Raw genomic sequence first — 20,793 nt, 5'->3', positions numbered from 1 at the left:
CACTACCTTTTTGGATGATCTGTATACCACAGTTACATGATAAACTGCACAGTTTCTTCAGTGCTGAGAGTTCAGAAAGGAGGAGATTTTCACTGCAGCCTGTATACACGCCCACCTGTGTGATGTCAATATCATGTGACCTGGCTAACCCTGAGAACAAGAAACTGTTCTCTCCAGCATAAAAGCCACAACTGAGCATGTGCAGGTCAGCTACTCTGCCTGTGTTAGCTGGCCTTCCCCAGACTGTGCAGGAGGGGGAGAATCTGTGCATACAGGATAAAACAGCCTTTTTACACAATGCAGAGGATTAAACCCTTAAGTTCCACAGTGAGTATAACAAGCATGCTATGCTGCATATACAGACTGATTTTACAGTTGTGGGTTTGTTTAGTAACACTTTAAGGACTTGTGTACGTAATACTTGTGCATTAAAGTGGAGTTCCGCCCACTTTTGAGAGGTGGTCTTAAATGAAACACCACCTCTCCCCCTCATTTGTGGCTCGTTTTTTTTTCTTCTTTCTAACGTACCTTTTTAAGAAGTACAGCCTGTACTTCCGGTCCGTGGCACAGGACGTCTTATCCTCTTCATCGGCGAGCCCCCCCCGATGTCTTCTGGAACATGTGTGTCCCCCAGAAGACAGCTGGCCATTCACAAAGGGCCGTCCGACTCGCACATGCACAGTAGTAAACGGGCAGTGAAGCCGCAGGACTCCACTGCTGGACGGATTGGCCTGGGGGGGGGGGGGGGGGGGGGTGTGACATTGCGGGCTCCCTGGACAGGTAAGTGTCCTTATTGTAGCTGCTGACTTTAAAAAATTTGCGGGTGGAACACCACTTTAAACAGATTTTGTTCTGTAGAAAATAATTTAAAAAACAAATGCTAGCATAAACGTTGTTACAATCAGAAGTTTTTGCACGTTTATGTTATTTGAGCTTACTTGTTTAATAATACCATCTGTTTGTTTTATTCAGGAATCCACAACGTTTGAGTAGCTGGGGACCAGTGAATAGCATTTCTAACTCGCATTGTGGAAATAATAACAGGGATGAAAGGCCACTCAATACTGACTGTGAAATAAACAACAGATCTTCAGTTAATTTAAGAACCTTCAATGTGTCCTCTGCATTAGGTATGCATCAGTAGACTGCAATGACTTTGTCTGTGCTACTTGATATTTCTGACCTTACAACCAGATTGTTAGGGAGTTCGTTTAGATACAACTTTGAATGTAGGTCCCTGCAGGCTATCTGCCTTGTGATAATAATACTTTATCTTATTTTTTTGTGGGTGGATTGGAGGAACATTAAAGTGGAGTTCTGGCCACAGAATTTTTTTTTTTTTTTACAGGCATCCCCTCATTAATAACTCAAATAACGTATATCTGTTTGCTAGTGGATATGAATTCTATTTTTTTTTATACTTAGGATTTAGAAAATCCTCTTCTGGCCGTTGCCATGATTAGTGTCGGCATGTGAAGTCCAATCGCAACCTCTTCCTGGATAAGTGATCGAGAGGTGCATGCTGGGTAACCAGCATGCACCTCTCAAACTCGCGCATGCTCGATGCTCTGGTGACCGTAGCGCCGATTGTTTAGCACATTGCCATAACGGGCGACGGAGGAAGGTCCCGCCCCGTTATGGCAACATAGAGCCGCCATAAATCGCGTCATTTCCTGTCGGGAAATAACGCAATTTTTTTCTCACAGTACTGCCCACTGACTCCAAGGAAATGATGACTGACATTTCCCAGGAGCACAGACAAGGGAGGAAGTGATGCGGAGTGCCGCGGACTCGGAAGTGGCAGATTAGGAGCCAAAACATAGCAACAGGGCATTTCTGGTGAGTAAAAATGTTTTTTCACTCTAAATGTTAGTTAATACTAGTAAAGGACTATGAAAATGTAAATTTTTTTTTTAGGGTGGAACTCCGCTTTAAGTGCACATTTAAGAGAAACTTATAAAATGCATAACTCTTTAACTAAACCAGCCCAATGTGCAGTTGAATCTGCCCATATTATTCTGTCTTATGTCTGAAGTGAAGGAACTAGATGTAGATGCTCATTTTTCAAAGGCGTCGGATCCCAGGCTGTATAGTGGTTTTGTATACAGTGAAAATAATTTGCCCCCCCCCTCCTGATTTTTTTTTTGCATTGTTCTCACACTTAAATGATTCAGATCATCAAACAAATTTTAATATTGCACAAAGATAACCCAAGTAAATCCAAGATTTTAATTATTTAATTTATTAAGGGAAAAAAGCTGTTCAAACCTGCCCGGCCCAATGTGAAAAAGTAATTGCCCCTTCCCATGCTGAATCATAAATGAACTGTGATTAACCACAAGGTTTTGGAAAGCTGAGTTAAATGCCACTTGCCACACCCAGGCCTGTTTACTATGAATAATGGTGTGTCCTTCGCGCCACTAGGAGTAGTGGATAAAACTGGTGTCTAAATTACACATAGTAATAACAAAGATTTATGCAGCAAAATCTAATGGTGTACACAAAACCACAGGGTAATATTAAAAATCAAAGCGATCTTGCACATAAATAAAGTGAAAGATAAAAATAAAGATAAATATAAGAAGTGTTAGAAAGATCTCTATGCAAACTGATTAAAATAAATACACATATAAATAAGTGGTGTATGAAAGCACATGTGAAATGTGAAAATAATCACTTCAAATAAATGGAAAAACTCTTCATAAATAAAAATGGTGTAAAAGGCAATAAAAAAACAATAAAAAACTTCTCCAAAAAAGTAAATATGGCTAATGAAAATAAAAAGTCCAAATGGATGATATATGTGTATATAATCCTCCAGGTACACAAGAAGAGTAAGAGGTGTATCAAGATGTGTGACAAAATGGTGTAGGTTAAGGCTGGTGAAAGATAATATTCCTGTGGAATTCCGTGAATTCTCTCACCAGATGCGGTCTCGCAAAACTCTCACCTTAAGTAGTAGTATCTTGCATCAACAGGTAATTGGTGTAAGTCACAGCCTTCTGTCCGGATCCTAATGGGTTAATGGATACTGCAGGTGTGTTCATGGTCCACCACACATATGTCATGGGTTAATCCGGTATCACCACAGCACATAGGGGGAAGGAAGAGAGAGAGAGGTCTCCACACTAAACTTGATTGCAATTTCTTCTGTAAAAGAAAAGGAGCCTTTGTTCATGGAAATAGAAGCCGTTACTTCACTGACATCAACAAAGTGCGACCGGAGAGAAGCGCTCACATGAGTGACATCACCACACCCACCGCGGTGATGTCACTCGTGTGAGCGCTTCTCTCCGGAGCTTTCATACACCACTTATTTATATATGTATTTATTTTAATCAGTTTGCATAGAGATATCTTTCTAACACTTCTTATATTTATCTTTATTTTTATCTTCACTTTTTTATTTATGCACGAGATCACTTTGATTTTTAATTTCAGGCCTGTTTACTGCCAGACCTGTTGAATCAAGAAATTGCATAAATTGAAGCATGCTAACAGATCACAAAAAGCCACACATCATGCCGCAAGCTAAAAAAAATTCAAGAACAGATTAGAAACAAAGTAATGTACATGTATCAGTCTAGGAAGGGTTTCAAAGCCATTTCTAAGGCTTTGGAACTCCAGTGAGCCATGGAACAGTGGTAAACCTTCCCAGAAGTGGCCGGCCTGCAAAAATTACTCAGAGCATGACGAGGACTCATTCAGGAGGTCATAAAAGAACCCAGAACAACATTTAAGGAACTGCAGGCCTCATTTGCCTCAGGTAAGATCAGTGTTCATGATTCAACAATAATAAAGAGACCGGGCAAAAATTACATCCATGGGAGAGTTCCAAGGCCAAAGGCACTGCTGACAAATAACAACACAAAGGCTCATTTCACATTTACCAAAAAACATCTTGATTATCCCCCAGACTTTTTAGACAAATATTCTGTGGACTGATGAGACAAAAATGTTACTTTTTGGAAGGTGGGCTTCCCTTTACATCTGGCATAAAACTAATACAGCATTTCATAATAACATCATACCAACAGTCAGACATGGTGGTTGTAGCATGATGGTCTGGGGCTGCTTTGCAGCTTGAGGACCTGAACAACTTGCTATAATTTATGGAACCATGAATTCTGAGCTCTACCAGAAAATCCTAAAGGAGAATGTACGGCCATCAGTCCATGACCTCAAGCTTAAGTGCACTTGGGTTATTCAGCAGGACCGTGATCCGAAACGCAACAGCAAGTCCTCCTCCAAATGGTTCAAACCAAGCTAAATTTAGGTTTTGGAGTGGCCTAGTCAAAGCCCGGACTTAAATCCAATTGAGATGCTGTATCATGACCTTACACAGGCCGTTCATTCTGCAAAACCCTCCAATGTGGCTGAATTAAAACAATTCTTCAAAGAAGAGTGGGCCAAAATTGCTCCACAGCAATGTGAAAGACTCATTGCCAGTTATCGCAAACGCTTGATTGCAGTTGTTGCCGCGCAACCAGTTATTAGGTTTAGGGGGCAATTACTTTTTCACATAAAGCCAGGCAGGTTTGGACAGCTTTTTTGCCTTAATAAATGAAACCATTATTTAAAAACTGCATTTTGCATTTTGTATTTTCTCGGGTTTTCTTTGTGTAATAATAAAATTTGTTTAATCTGAATCATTCAAGTGTGACAAATATGCCAAAAAATTAAAAATCAGAAAGGGGGCAAATACTTTTTCACATAACTGTAGATTTTCTTTTTTTCGTCATTACAAAAATATTTTTTTTTTTACGTTTAAACACTTAAGGACCAGCCTCATTTTGTATTTTAGGTCTTTACATGTTTAAAACAGGTTTTTTTGCTAGAAAATTACTTAGAACCCCCAAACATTATATATGGTTTTTTTTTAACACCCTAGAAAATAAAATGGCGGTCGTTGCAATACTTTTTTTTGCACCGTATTTGCGCAGCGGTCTTATAAGCGCACTTTTTTTGGGAAAAAATTCACTTTTTTGAATAAAAAAATAAGACAACAGTAAAGTTAGCCCAATTTTTTTTATATTGTGAAATATAATGTTACACCAAGTAAATTGATACCCAACATGTCATGCTTCAAAATTGCGCCCACTCGTGGAATGGCGTCAAACTTTTATCCTCAAAAATCTCCATAGGCGACATTTAAAAAATCCTACGGGTTGCATGTTTTGCATTACAGAGGAGGTCCAGGGCTAGAATTATTGCTCTCGCTCTACTGGTCACGGCAATACCTCACATGTGTGGTTTGACCACCGTTTTCATATGCGGGTGCTACTTGCGTATGCGTTCGCTTCTGCTCGTGAGCTTGTCGGGACGGGGGTTTTTAAAAAAAAAAATTTATTTTTTTTATTTATTAAAATTTATTTTTACACAGTTTTAAAAAAAAAAAAAATGTCACTTTTATTCCTATTACAAGGAATGTAAACATCCCTTGTAATAGAAAAAAGCATGACAGGACCTCTTAAATATGAGATCTGGGGTCAAAAAGACCTCAGATCCCATATTTACACTAAAATGCAATAAAAAAAAAAAAGTCATTTAAAAAAATGACATTGAAAAAAAATATGCCTTTAAGAGGCGTGGGCGGAAGTGACGTTTTGACGTGGCTTCCGCCCAGCAGTGTCATGGAGACTAGTGTGCGCCATCTTAGCCTCACTTGGCTCCAGGCACAGAAGGGAGACGGACGTGATTGCCTCCGCCACTACCGAAGGCTCCGGTAAGCGGTGGAGGGCACTGGATCGCGGCGGGGGGGGGGGGCCTCTCCCGCCACCGATTAAAAGTGATCTTGTGGCGAATCCGCCGCAGGGACCACTTTTATCAGAAAGACGACCGCCGCACGAAAACGGGGATACCGAGGTTATGGCAGCTAGCTAGCCATAACGATATCCACCGGCAAAGTTTGGACGTACATCGGCGTGCGGCGGTCCGGACGTGGTTAACCACTTCCGGACCGCCGCACGCCGATATACGTCCTAAGTTTGAAGAGGAATATCTTGTTGTTATGGCAGCAGCTAGATGCCATAACCCCGGTATCGTCTTCTTTGGTCAGTGGTCCACTTTCCGATAAAAGTGGCCCCCACCCGTCTTCATAACATTCAAAACGTCACTTCCGCCCATAGCTCTTAAAGGACCTTTTTTTTTTATTTATTTTTTTTTTATTTATTGCATTTTAGTGTAACTATGAGATCTGAGGTCTTTTTGAGCCCAAATCTCATATTCAAGAGGTCCTGTCATGCTTTTTTCCTATTACAAGGGATGTTTACATTCCTTCTAATAGGAATAAAAGTGACACATTTTTTTTTTTTTTTTTTTAAAAAGAACAGTGTAAAAATAAAATGTAAAATAAAGAAAAAAAATTTTTTTAAACGCACCCCATCCCGCCGAGCTCGCGTGCAGAAGCGAACGCATACGTGAGTAGCGCCCGCATATGAAAACAGTGTTCAAACCACACATGTGAGGTATCGCCGCGATCGGTAGAGCGAGAGCAATAATTCTAGCCCTAGACCTCCTCTGTAACTCAAAACATGCAACCTGTAAAATTTTTTAAACTTCGCCTATGGAGATTTTTAAGGGTAAATGTTTGTCGCCATTCCACGAGCAGGCGCAATTTTGAAGCATGACATGTTTGTATCAATTTACTCGGCGTAAACATTTTACAATATAAAGAAAAAATTGGGTTAACTTTACTGTTGTCTTATTTTTTATTTCAAAAAAGTGTATTTTTTCTAAAAAAAAAAAAAAAGTGCGCTTGTAAGACCGCTGTGCAAATACAGTGTGACGACTGCCATTTTATTCTCTAGGGTGTTAGAAAAAAAAATGTATAATGTTTGGGGGTTCTAAGTAATTTTCTAGCTTGTAAATGACAAATCTCAAAAAGAGGCTCGGTCCTTAAGTGGTTAAAATATGGCATAGTACTATGCTTACCTATTTTCATCAGCAGATGGGCTTTTAGGCTCCCTTTTTATATTTCCAGTTTCTCTGGGTATAGGTTAGTAGAATTCCATACGAAAATTTGTATGAAAATTCTCAGTACATTCGAATGTCATTTGAAAGTAATTCAAGATTACTGAAGATTTACTGAACGAAAACCACATACACTGTTAGAAATTCATACATTTAAGAAGAAATTTCCATCCTGCTTCTTTGAATTTTCTTGTGACTGAAAATGTCAATTTGATGTCATGAAAGAATATTTTAAAATGTTTAATGAAATTCTGTAGTGCTTATCCAGCTTTAAACTTCTTGTGGGGAAAAGTCTGTTTATAGACCTCAGTAGCTGAAATTGCAAAAACACAAGCACCAGGGAACCAACGCAGTCTAAAGTCTGGTACACGCTACTAGTTTTATTTTATCATTCAACCCAGCAGGGCTGAATGAAAAAAAAAAAAACCTGACAGCCCAAGAGCCATTGTACCAACTATGCAATGTTAATACAGCGAACTCCTGCTGTGCTACTTTGTTCTGACAGGGGGTATGGGTCCCCCTGCCAGAACACTCCGGGCAGAGCTTTCAGCCATTGGCTGAGAGCGCTGATCAGGAGCTGATCAGCAGACCTTTTTTGGTCATGCCCCTTTGACAGAAGCTGGCCTGGCTGCTGTACACACAGGCCGAATGTCGGACAATTTCTGTTGAATCAGCTATGCTCACTTTCACTTTCGAAAAAGGGAAAAAGGTCAAAACACCTTTAAATATTAGATTTTTCCACAAAATGGCCCTGTAATATTTATCTCAATGAACAAAGTATACCATTATGCAAAATTTTTAAATCTATATGAAAGACCCATATATCCCATAATATCAAATATTAATATTCCGTCATTTAAGACCTTTAATATTATATAAAGTATACGCTGAGGCCCTAGCCTAATGCAATTTCACCGCATGAAAACAATAACTACAATATGTATCACATAAAACATATCTTGTATAAACATATATGCAGCAAATAATATAACTCCAAGCAAAACCATTGTGCATTCAAAGCCGCACAGTCATCGTGGCCAGTAGTAAGACACATCTGCATAGTTATGCACAACTAGCAGTGTATACAACAATCTGTTGGAACGTTAAACAGATAGATGCATGTCTCCAGTCCTCAGTTTGTTTACAACTTGTAAACAGATGTAAATTTCAACATAAAAATGATGGTTGGTTAATTATACCTCGCTATGCCAACACTTCTGCTGCGTTGTACTTAATCACAACTAACAAGCCTGCCAAATGCACTTCCATGGCCATGAATGCAGGATAAACTATATGCATGCTCAATGAAAGTCATAAAACACTTGAGTCTGTTGGTGACAATGCTGGTTAAGTATACTGTATGGCTTTGTATTGTTGCCACTTAGTCTTTGTTAATTTTAAACAAAAAAAAAAAACATGTTCTACTTACCTGCTCTGTGCAGTGGTTTTGCACAGAGCAGCCCAGATCCTCCTCTTCTCGGGTCCCCCGCTGGCTTTCCTGGCCTCTTCCTCCTGCCGAGTGGCCCCCCCCCCCACAGCAAGCAGCTTGCAATGGGGCACCCAGGCCACTGCTGTGTGTGTCCAGCCAATCAGGAGGGAGAGTCCTGAACAGCCGAGGCTCTCGTGCAACATCGCTGGATGGAGATGGGGCTCGGTTAAGTATTAGGGCGGCTGAGGAGGGCTGCTGCACACTGAAGGTTTGTATTTTAATGCATTAAGATAAAAAGCCCTCTGCCTTTAAAACCACTTTAACTACTTGACCCTCACATACATGTAAACATCAGCATTTTTTTGCTAGAAAATTCCTTAGAACCCCCAAACATTATGTATTTTTGAAAGCGGAGGTTATTATGGTGGTGGTTGTAATTTTTTATGTTACACAATATTTGTGCAGCCATTTTTAAAACACAAATTAGTAGGGAAAAATACACTTTAATGAATTTTAGTGCACACAAAAAAATACCTATTTTTGGAGGGAACATATTAATGATATTATGCTGGGTAAATATCAATCTTGTCACTTTTTAAATTGTGCACACTTGGGGAATGGTGACAAACTTCGGTACCTAAAAATCTCCATAGTTGGCTTTCTGGTTGTGGTCACAAAAATATTAATTTCATGTTCATTTTTAGCATTGCTTGGGTTCAGTTCATTTGTCTATAACAGTGTTTCTCAACTCCAGTCCTCAAGGGGCCCCAACAGATCATGCTTTCCATTATTTTGCACAGGTGATTTGATCAGTTTCATTGCCTTCATAAATACCATAGCCGTTTCATCTGAGGGAAATCCTGAAAATATGACCTGTTGGGGTGCCTTGAGGACTGGAGTTGAGAAACACTGGTCTATAATGAACATTTATCATGATTACCATTATCGTAAACCAACTGAAAAAAATGCTGAATTTACTTTGTTGAGACAAGACTAATGGCTTTTCCTCTTGTTGTAGAATGCCTGTACAATAGGGAATCTAGAAATGAAGAGCAACATCGCAATGTTGATCTGGATGATGAAGATGAAGATGCCGATGATGATGCAGATGATGACCAAGAGAGTCTGGTTTCTCTATCAAGTCGCAGCAGTGCCACTGAAGAGGCCCAAACTACTGAATATGAGGAAAAATTCAACCGTCTTGTAGCAGCCAAACACAAACTTAAACAACTTCAGGATCTTATTGCAATGGTATGTTTATATTTGTCATTATTTCAGATAATTGTATCTGTGGGAAGGACAAAGTCTTATATCTGTAGAGGGTAAGAGTAGGCATGTTGCAGAACAAAAGCAAACAAAAAAGCATTTCTCAGTGAGGCAGTTTTTATGACTCCTGTAAACTGAAATGCACATGTTAAGTGTGGATCATTGTTAAACTTTGCATCTGTTTAAAGTGGTTCCAAAGGCAGAAGGTTTTTGATTTTAATGCATTTTATGTTTTAAGATAAAAAACCTTCTGTGTGCAACAGCCCCCCTAATACTTAAGCCCCATCTTGTTCCAGTGATGCTGCACGAGAGCCTCGGCTGTCCAGGACATAGCAGCGGGTGCCATTAGCTGCTATCAATCAAAGTCAGTGAACCAATGAGGAGAGAGAGAGAGGGGGTGGGCCGAGCCACGGCTCCATATCTGAATGGACACTCACAGCAGCAGCTTGGCTCAGGTGCCCCATAGCAAGCTGCTTGCTGTGGGGGAACTCGGCAGGCGGGAGGGGCCAGGAGCACTGGCGAGGGACCTGAGAAGAGGAGGATCTGGGCTGCTTTGTGCAAAACCACTGCACAGAGCAGCCAAGTATAACATGTTTGTTCAAAAATAACGATACTTTAACCGCTTGCTGACTAGCCGCCGCAGTTATACTCCGGCAAGCTGTCTTGGCTTTGCGAATCGCCGTAGCTGTACATCAATTCATGCAGTAGCTTCTGTGGGCGCGCGCCCATTGGCCAGCAGGAGCCAATCTGTGGGTCCGGCCGACTCTATGTCCGCCTGCGACCTGGGATCATTTCCCACAGAGGCAAAACGGGGATCTGCCGAAGTAAACAAGACAGATCTCTGTTCTGATAGGATTACACTGAGATTTTGTCTTTCTGCTGTGCAGGAAGACGGCTCTTTGTGTTATCCCAGGCAGCCCATCCCCCATACAGTTAGTAAACACACCCAGGGAACACAGCCCCTTGAATGCCCCTGATGTTAACCCACTTCCCTGCCAGTGTCAGTACCATGTCAGTGCATATTTTTAGCACTGATCACTGTAATAATCTCACTGGTTCCCAAAAAAGTGTCAACTGTCAGTTAGGTGTCCACAATGTCGCAGTCCCGCTAAAAATCGCTGATCAACGCCATTACTAGTAAAAAAAAAAAAAAAATGCCATAAATATATCCCCTATTTTGTAGACGCTATAACTTTTGCACAAACCAATCAATATATACTTATTGATTTATTTATTTATTTTATTTTTTTTACCAAAAATAAGTAGCATAATACATATTGACCTAAATTGATGAAGAAATTTGATTTTTTTTTTTACACTTTATTGGGTATGTTTTATAGCAGAAAATAAAAATATTGTTTTTTTTTTTCAAAATTGACGGCCTTTTTTTGTTTATAGCGCAAAAAATAAAACCCGCTGAGGTGATTAAATACCACCAAAAAAAGCTCTTTGTGGGAAAAAATTTACACATTTTATTTAGGTACAGCATTCAATGACCGCGCAATTGTCAGCTAAAGTAACGCAGTGCCGTATCGCAAAAAATTTCCTGGTCATTAAGGGGGCAAATCTTTCTGGTTCTTAAAGAGGAGGGCCAGTCAAAAAAAAAAAAAATTAAAAGTCAGCAGCTACAAATACTGCAGCTGCTGACTTTTAATTGGACACTTACCTGTCCCAGGGTCCAGCGATGCGGGGGATCGAAGCACCGCTAGTCTCCCCCTCTGTTCAGTGGCGCCGGCATTGCAACTGTGGGCGCCGGGCTGTGGCTTCACAGCCTGGCACCCACTGCGCATGCGCGAGCGGCGCCACGCTTCACAGCCTGGCACCCACTGCGCATGCGCGAGCGGCGCCACGCTCCGTGATTGGCCGCTCAGTCACCTGGGACCTGTAATGGGTCCCAGATGATTGACAGGAGGGAGGGAGCAGAGCTGAGCCCTTTCTGTGCCGAGGGGGAAGTGATGTCACCAGCCCAGGCACTGGAAGAGGCAGACTACGAGGGACCCCCTAGCAACAGGCATTTAGAGGTAAGTAAGAAAAAAAAAATATCCAAATGTTTTTTTTATTTTTTTTTTTTTAGGCACAATCATATCTTTTTTTTTTTTTTTTTTTTTTTTTTTTTTTAGGGTGGAACACCACTTTAAGTGGTTATTATGATTTTAAATGCACTAGCAATTTTCTTTTTTAATTGTACCTCCTTAAGCACTTCAGCCCGGAAGGATTTTCCCCCTTCCTGACCAGAGCACGATTTGGCACTGCGACGCTTTAACTGACAATTGCACAGTTGTGCGACGTTGTACCCAAACAAAATTTATGTCCTTTTTTTCCCACAAATAGAGCTTTCTTTTGGTGGTATTTGATCACCTCTGCGGTTTTTATTTTTTGCACCATAAACAAAAAAAGAGCGACAATTTGAAAAAAAACACAATACTTTTTGCTGTAATAAATATCCCCCAAAAATATATAAAAAAAGATTTTTTTCCTCAGTTTAGGCCGATGTGTATACTTCTACATATTTTTGGTAAAAAAAAAAGAGTATATTGACATATTATAGTGTATATTGATTAATTGGTTTGCGCAAAATTTATAGTGTCAAAATACAAAATACAAAATAGGGGATAGTTTTATGGCATTTTTATAAAATTTTTTTTTTTTTATTAGTAATAGCGGCTATCTGCGATTTTCATCGTGATTGCAACATTATGTCGGACACATCGGACACTTTTGACACTATTTTGGGACCATTGTAATTTATACAGCGATCAGTGCTATAAAAAGGCACGGATTACTGTGTAAACGACCCTGGCAGTGAAGGGGTTTACCTCTAGGGGGCGATGAAGGGGTTAAGTGTGTCCTAGGGAGTGATTCTAACTGTGGGGGGGATGGGCTTCAATACACGTGACAGCGATCACTGCTCCTGATGACATAGACCAGTGATCTCTGCCATGTCACAAGGCAGAACAGAGAAATGCCTTGCTTACAAAGGCATCTCCCCGTTCTACCTCTCCGTGACACGATCGCGGGCGCCCGCGGCACCGCTTCTTAAAGGGGGCGTACCTGTATGCCCTTTTGCCCACCCGTGCCATTCTGCTGATTTATATCGTTGTGAATCGGTTAAAGTATGTCTTTGACCAGCAAATGGACAATCATATATTTACATATTGTTAACTAGCAGTAAATGAGCTTTAAAGTGTGTATTACCCCAACATTTAGTATTTTTGACATATGTCTGTGTTACCATGCACTTGCATTCAAAAGTACCTGTTTCAAACTGACCACACCAGGGCATGGAAGCACATCCATTACAGCGTGGTCCATTTGCTTCTGTGCAATCTACTTGGGAGCACAGCCTGTCTGTATTTCAGTGGTCAGACTTCTTCTGATATGCCCCCTCCGAACAGCTCTTCACCAGGAAAATCAATGTATTCGGTTTCTCTGCCACCTGCTGACACACCCCTTGCCAGTGTGCTTGTCAGTGTGTTACTGTCTCTGCATTTGTATACTTTAAGGTGTTCAGTTCATTTTCTTGCTAAAGCAGTCACAGCCTGAGTAGACAATCCTGTCTCTTGTCATTTGAAGACTGGGACTCTCTCTGCAGAAGCATTTTGCCATCTCTGATTTCAGACCCACCATTAACTGGCTATTACAGCCAGGGAACACATCTAACCAAGCAGATCTGTGCATGGTTAAATGGCGTGAAGGTCAGGAGAGACATTGGGATCTATTAGACCCCTAATGTCTCCAAAAATAGTACTTCTCACCTGCTCAGTCCCATCACGGGGGGGGGGGGGGGGGGTGGGGGGGGGTTTATTAACCCTCTGTGATAGCAGTGAAGTAAAAAAAATAAAATAAATAATATAAAATGTATTTTTTTTTTTTAATTGCTGTAGCCCCCATTGCCCTGCAAATTACATGCATACGCAAACACATGCCCACGCTAACACATGCCCACACATTTGTAAACCACGGGCACACACTGCGAACTTATCTCTGCGAGCGTCAAAGCGGGGGCATTAATTCTAGCACAAAAGCTTTTTGTTAACTAAAGATTTTTGGGTACAATAGGTTTTTGCGATTATCATGTGCATGCAGTTTCAAGACTTGGCATGTTTGGTATCTATTTACTCAATGAAACCTCATCTTTTACATTTTACTAAAAATGGGTATTATATTGCATGTGTATGTGTGTTGGCACTAAAATTAATTTTATTTATTTTTTTTTCCTGAAAAATTGTGTTTAAAAAAACAAATATCATATATCATCTGACAAAAAAATGTGCAACTTTCATATTTTTATTCTACAGGGTCTCTGCTTTCAGAATATATATAATATTCTGGGGGATAAGTAATGTTATTACCAAAAATGTAGATCTTTAAATGTGTGCAAAAATGAAAAAATTTGCCCTAGAGAGGAACTGGTTAAAGCAACAATCTCTTTAAAGCGTATCTGTCTATATTTTGTCTTACCTTAGTATGATGGTGATACAGAGTCTGAAACAATGGCAGCTGAGAGATCTGCCAATGGAGGTCATTCCTTACTGGAGGAAGCAAGCCCTAAACAGCAACCAAATAACACACGGCCCAATGTGTCTAAAACACAAAAGGATGTAGCTCTTAAAGAACAAGCAAGGTAATTTATATTTACCTATTTTGTGTAAAGTCAACTTTGCTGGTGCTCCTTGCTAACCGTTTATATTTTGCAGGGAGAAATTTTATGAATCTAAGCTACAGCAGCAGCAGAATGAACTGAGGCAGTTACAGGAAGAAAGGAAAAAGCTTATTGAAATACAAGAAAAAATTCAAACTTTAAGAAAGGCATGCCCTGATCTACAGGTTAGTAAAATACAAAACGGGTTTGTGGGGAGACATTTCTATCTGTACTGTGATCTACACAATTGGAGAAATGCATGGAGCATGAGTCGGCTGGGCATTCCTTGTCCTCCGTTGTGGGCAGCAGTATGGATCTTCAGTTTTCACACATTCAGGAAACTGACATTTGCCTGAAAGGTTAGTTTACCTCTAATGTAAACATTGCAGTGAAGTCAAGGGGCCTAAGTAGCTCATAAATCATTATAAAGGGTAGATTACTTGATCTAGCTTCAATTGGCATATCTGTAGGCCAACCACAGCTTTAGCAATGGACAGTGTTTACTGGGACATTTCTTATTTGTCCTCCCGATACGCTGATTTGTGGCGCTTTGAATTGTAAGCAATGTCGTTCTCCTTATTTAGCAAAAAAAAAGGGAGAAATGAATGGTGGGACTTTATATGAAGCACATAACTAAGTCAGACGAGCCAATCCATGTAAAACATAGTAATTTATTACAAAGGGTGTACATACACATGTAAGGTAAAAGTAATACAATAATGTAATGTAATATAATATTGAATCTCATTGGATAAATAGCATTCCTAGATAGTTCATGATAGAACAAATGTCTCAACATAATGTGCATAGTAACAGTATGGTATTAGATTTCAGTATAAAAAACCTGAACAATACATAATATAAAGCACTTGTCTCGACATCTTGGTACATGATAGTGGACTTATGGTATGTAAACTACAATTGTAATGGTAGCATATAAGTATAGTAACAGTAAAGAATTGGTTCGTTCTTATAGACTTCAATATGGTAGATATCGGGCCTAGAAACTGTGACGTAGCATCATAAAAAAGCTCTACGCGTTTTGTGGTTACATTACCACTCATCAGGAGCAGATGCATGGTTTTAGGGGTATCTATATATTTATTTTACTTTTGCAAATTAGTTGTAAATTAGATCACTGTTTGATTATTAGGCTCTTAACTTTTCAGTGCCAGCTCACTTTGACAAAGCAGGAAATACAGCTTTGCATCTTTTAAAAACGACCCTGAAACAGTTTATATCTGAACTGAACGGGTAAGCAAGTTGTTAAAAAGAAAAAAAATTACTTTGCACATGATTGAGATCTATTGTGGGTGTAATCACTGCAGAGATTCATTTTAAGGTCACAAAGGAGGGCTAACCCTTGCACACATTGTGTGGGGGTATGTAGATTCAGCTTAGGTCCGCATCATCCATCCTGGCTTTTGGTCGCTTGACCTTAATAGGTAAAGCAGAACTAAAGTCTTAAAAAATACTGTGAGAAGGTGGACTGTTGCAGAAGAGACATGCAATATATCTTGTCCAATAAAATCTAACTGCCTGCACGCAGTCTTCTTTAGAATGTACACTGAGCTGCACGTGCAGCTCAGTTTACATTTTGGCACAGATCCTGTGTGCCAGGATAAATGAACTCCTGCACATGTGTGGGGTGGGGGTGACAACATCCTGTGCTGGCCAATGAAGCCTGCCACATCCTGGCATTGGGAAGAAACCAGGTAGAAGATGCCTGGTAAAGGACCTTTGAAGGAGGGGTAAGATCAGCTTTAGGGTAAGCAGATATGAGTGGCGAATGTCTAACCCTGATTAAATGTTAAGTTCACCTTTTGTACCATGTTACACCCATATTCAGTGTGTAACATGTAATAAATCCACCAGCCCCCCGCACCACCCTGGCTTCCAGATGTGGCAGGCACCGGGAGATCTACTCTCCCTGATCTGTTACACACTGCAAAGAACAGGGCCGTGCAGGGCTACCTTGACAAAGGCAGAAGTTGAACATGTGAGTTTTCCTTATAGACCAAAAGAGGACCTATGAACTGCTACTGCTTACTTTAAATGTAATATGAGTAACAAGGTTCGTAAGCTTTTAGCCTATTTTGCTAAGCATAATTTAATAAAGTCCAGCAGTTATTCCTAAAATACTTTAGCATACAGGTCAGGAGCTTACTACTTCCAACTTGAGACAGTACAGGAAGAACTTGAGTCTATTCCTATACTGCATTATATACTTCCATGGCTAACTATTTAGTTGCTGATCCTAACAGTTTTTCCGCTAATCTTGCCTTTACACAACTTAACAGTCCCCCCTCCCTGACAGTGGAGGATTTCCACTCCTCAAATCACCCAGTCTGTTCGCAACTGGTAAGCAATGTTCCATTCATAGTTAGCAGCCTTCCTTTTGGACATCTTTGAGGATACCTTTAATACCAGAATACTTTCTTATTCATTGAAAGAAGCCCTGATAGTCCTATTGAAACAAGGAAAGGATCGCGCAAATTGTGATTTAATACAGATATTAAAATATTGGGCAAAATGTTAGCTTTGTCTCAAAAAATTTGTTGGGGACCTAGTAAGCTAATAAAGGGTCTGGAGGATATTGGTTATAAGGAAAGGTTGCGAGCACTGAACTTATTCTCTCTGGAGAAGAGATGCTTGATAGGTAATATGATTTCAATTTACAAATACCATACTGGTGACCCTACAATAGGGATAAAACTTTTTTGCAGAAGGGGGTTTAACAAGACACGTGGCCACTCATTAAAATTAGATGAAAAGAGGTTTAACCTTAAACTAGGTAGAGGGCTCTTTACTGTAAGAGCGGCAAGGTTGTGGAATTCCCTTCCACAGGCGGTGGTCTCAGCGGGGGGCATCGATAGTTTCAAGAAACTATTAGAGAAGCACCTGAACGACCACAACATACAGGGATATACAATATAATACTGACATATAATCACACACATAGTTTCAACCTTACCTACTATGTAACTATGTAGTGTATGTAAATAATAAAAACTTTGTGATAAAAAATCAATCTCGAATATAATGAATATAAAACAGAACATGTATATAATGAGTAGAAACAAAGGTGAGAAAGTCCCAAAGGTGAAACAATCCTATGGTAAACGCATATGGAGTCCACCATGAAAAGTTGTTGCTCAGAAGTGGGGTACAAAGGCTTTAGCAGGCATGTAGAGCACCAGGGATAGTGTGTCCTCCACCCGAGATAAGGGGTATACACTCTTACCAGAAATAGTGGACTCGAATGTCAGCGACTAGTCAATCAAGCGAGTCTAGCCCGATCAGCAGATTTCCAAAACGATCCAGGGAATCCAAGGCACTCCAAGAACTTATCACAATGTGATCTTGTAATAAGTTTTTGGCTTTCCAGTATGGCTGCTTAACATCTGAGTTCCAGCCTCATGGTTACCTGCAGGATTCCCTGGATTTGTTCTTGGAGCTCTTTGGATTCCCTGGATCAGATCCGATATATGGCTTCTGTAGGAGGGGCTGAGATCTCCCTCTGGCGTCAGTCGGGGAGATCACGTTGCTGCTCAACCTCTCTGGCAGAAGCTTGGTCTCGGAGCTGTAAATCCGACCTGAAGATGGCTCTAAATAGGTATTTACAAGCCTTGTTTTTAGAAAACGCATATACCGTGTACAGTGCCTGAGTATCACAGAGGAGCTGCCAGTGACCGTTTAAAAGTTTTGAATTAGTACTAATAGCGGGGGTTAGGGGGCGCGGAGACGCACAACAAGGAGCTGACAGGTGGATAGGAGGAGGGGATGAGGGGAAGAAATGAGAGTAGAACAGGGTTGTGGATGATGCAGGGACGTCTCAGACAACGATGGTTAGGGCTCAGCAGGAGCAGGCCTGATTTAGTGGTCAGCGCAGAGAGGGGGGATACAGGAAGTGGCAGGGTTTTTTTTACAGTTTAGATGGGGGCAGATTACATAGCACAAGCACTGTGCTTTTTAATCTGCTTTAAGGGGACTAGGATATCTATATCTATCTGTGTATGTATATATATATATATATATATATATATATATATATATATATATATATATATAATATAATATAATTTTTTTTTTTTTTTTTTTTTTCCATGGCTTTCCGTTTTTTGGGGATTGAGGTTGTACATTTCTTCTGACAATGCTAGTGGTCTGTCTGTCTTTCTGATCCAGTTGCTTTAAGGCATTCAGGAACAAGTATGCATTTGTAATTGACTATAGTTACTGCAGACCAGGTTTGTCATTCAGAATGTAATAAAGCCATAGACATCTAGCATTTTCAACAGTAACTTGGCATAAACATATTTCTCTCAGTACAGGTTTTTTTTAATAAGGATAGGATAAAAGTATGTTATTTTGTGTGTGTTAAAGCATACCTGTATTTATTGCAGAATTCCTTGCTTGTGACTTGAATATCCTAGGGCTGCTTTGTAATGGTAAATGATAAAGCGCAAAGCCTAGCAAGTGTACATTCTGCAAGCAGTGTTGGTGGCTTCCATTGCCGCTGTTTCTGTGAACAGAGCTGGCCTGAGTCTGCAGTCTTTAGACAAGTAGACATGGTCTGCCTCGGGATGACCAACTTTCTATGTGATCCAACCTGAGGCAGTTAATCAAACATGCCTGCGTTTTTATGGTCAATAAGGCATTAGGCACAGGAGCAGCAGATCTGAATTGATCTTTAAATGCTGGAAAACAGATTGTTCTTTTGAAATAATAGAAAGTTTATTGTAGCATCGGGGAGGTCTGTCTCGCATTAAGCTGTTCTAGAAAAGTGACTGATGAAGGGATTGTGCTCTCATTAGAATATCATTCTCTTTTTTTTTTTTTTTCAATTAGTTGTCATCTAGTTTTAAGTCAGACACAACAACCAGGAATATACCAACTGCTTCTTCTACGTCAGAAGTTAATGTAGGCAATGCTGCAGCCATTCCAAACATGCCAGACCCTGAAGACTCCTCGTCGGTGGATAATGAGGTATTCCTAATATCTAAAGCTCTTTAGATAAATATTTCATTTTGTGAAATCTAAATCTCAGGTTACATTTGTCTGTTATTCTTTCCCTGGTCCCCAACCTGTGGCCCTTTTAGCACTTATTCTGCAGTGGTCTGTTTTCCTTACCTTTACTCAGACCAGAAAAGGAAAATAATCTTTAGTCTGGTAGTAGGTAAATTGCTTATTTATTTATTGGTATATTTCTTTCATGCTATTTTACTACTGCCTTGTTTTTTTTGTTTTTTTTTTTTTGTTTTTAATGGGTGTTCACTATCTCTATCTCTTGCTGCGTGCCTGTAGCTTCTAATGGCTTTCTGTAGCGTTACATCTAAAAAATATTATACGCAGTCTCTTGGTGTTGTCAGAGGCCCCTTATACCAAGAGCTAACTATTTTGTTCTTCTGTCTGCCTATCGATCTACCTACCAACATTTACCAAAGAATAGGGAAACGTTATATTGGGTAGAGATTTGAATGATTTCCTTGAAAAACAGCAGCATATTTCCTTTTATTAAAAGGTATGGTCAGAGATTCGCTGGAACCAGATTTTAAGGGAAGATTTGAGACAAAGAAGGAAGCAGCTGGAGTCTTTGATGGCTGAACATCAGCGGAGACAAGGACAAGAAATCACATCTGCTGCCTCCCTGAGAAGTGATGACTCTGAAACACAAGGCCTTCATCATCAAAGCAGAACTGAAAAGTAAGGCATTGAAATGTGAACCTATTGGGTCCTAAAGTATTTGAACTGAACTACCAAGTTGCCAGGATCTTATGGTGTTGATGTCCAGGAGAGACCCTGTTTTTGTTTGTTTTTTTTTTTTTTTTTTTTTACCAACTTGGGCAAAAGTTGGTAAAAAAATTTTTAACCTCTTCCCGCCGACCGTACGCACATCTGCGTACTCGGCTTTCCGGGGTTATACCGGGATGATGCCTGCAGCTACCATCCCCCCCTCCCGCCGCTCTTACCGGGCCTCCCGTGCGATCGGGAAGCCCGGTGTCCAATCGGCCGCCTTCGGCGGCTGGGGGCGGGCTGGAACGAAGCTGTGGGCAGCTTCGTTCCAGCCTTCTCAATGTAAACGCGGAAGCGACGTCATGACGTCACTTCCTGTTTACTCGGCTTCCAATGGTGCCGGTTTTAAAAAAATCTACAGTATTCAGAATCACCGTTTTTGGCGATCTGAATACTGTGAAGTGCAAAGGAGGGATCGGGGGTCTTTTAGACCCCCAATCCCTCCATAAAGAGTACCTGTCACCACCTATTACTGTCACAAGGGATGTTTACATTCCTTGTGACAGCAATAAAATTAAAAAAAAATAATGTTTTTTTTTAAACACAATTTACAAGTATATAAAAAAATAAATAAATAAAAAAAAAAAAAAAAATTTTTAAAGCGCCCCTGTGAACTCGCACAGCGAAGAAAATGCATACGGAAGTCGTTGCCCGCATATGTAAACGGTGTTCAAATCACACGTGAGATATC

At 40.2% G+C, this 20,793-nt stretch overlaps 1 protein-coding gene across 10 annotated transcripts in view; it reads left to right on the top strand.

The window, feature by feature from the left end:
- The window catches only part of PCM1 (pericentriolar material 1), a 225,895-nt gene that overhangs the window by 107,242 nt on the left and 97,860 nt on the right, over window positions 1-20,793 (top strand). For all 10 annotated transcript variants that reach the window (XM_073607974.1, XM_073607935.1, XM_073607950.1 and 7 more), the window contains 6 exons: window positions 973-1,130; window positions 9,420-9,652; window positions 14,134-14,291; window positions 14,365-14,494; window positions 19,158-19,295; window positions 19,831-20,012. In XM_073607974.1, the coding sequence (XP_073464075.1) occupies window positions 973-1,130; window positions 9,420-9,652; window positions 14,134-14,291; window positions 14,365-14,494; window positions 19,158-19,295; window positions 19,831-20,012 (999 nt within the window). The remainder of the gene's footprint in view (window positions 1-972; window positions 1,131-9,419; window positions 9,653-14,133; window positions 14,292-14,364; window positions 14,495-19,157; window positions 19,296-19,830; window positions 20,013-20,793) is intronic.

This window comes from Aquarana catesbeiana, linkage group LG01, assembly GCF_042186555.1.
Source record: "Aquarana catesbeiana isolate 2022-GZ linkage group LG01, ASM4218655v1, whole genome shotgun sequence".
NCBI classification, from domain to species: domain Eukaryota; kingdom Metazoa; phylum Chordata; class Amphibia; order Anura; family Ranidae; genus Aquarana; species Aquarana catesbeiana.
This window is presented reverse-complemented; position numbering and strand designations above follow the sequence as displayed.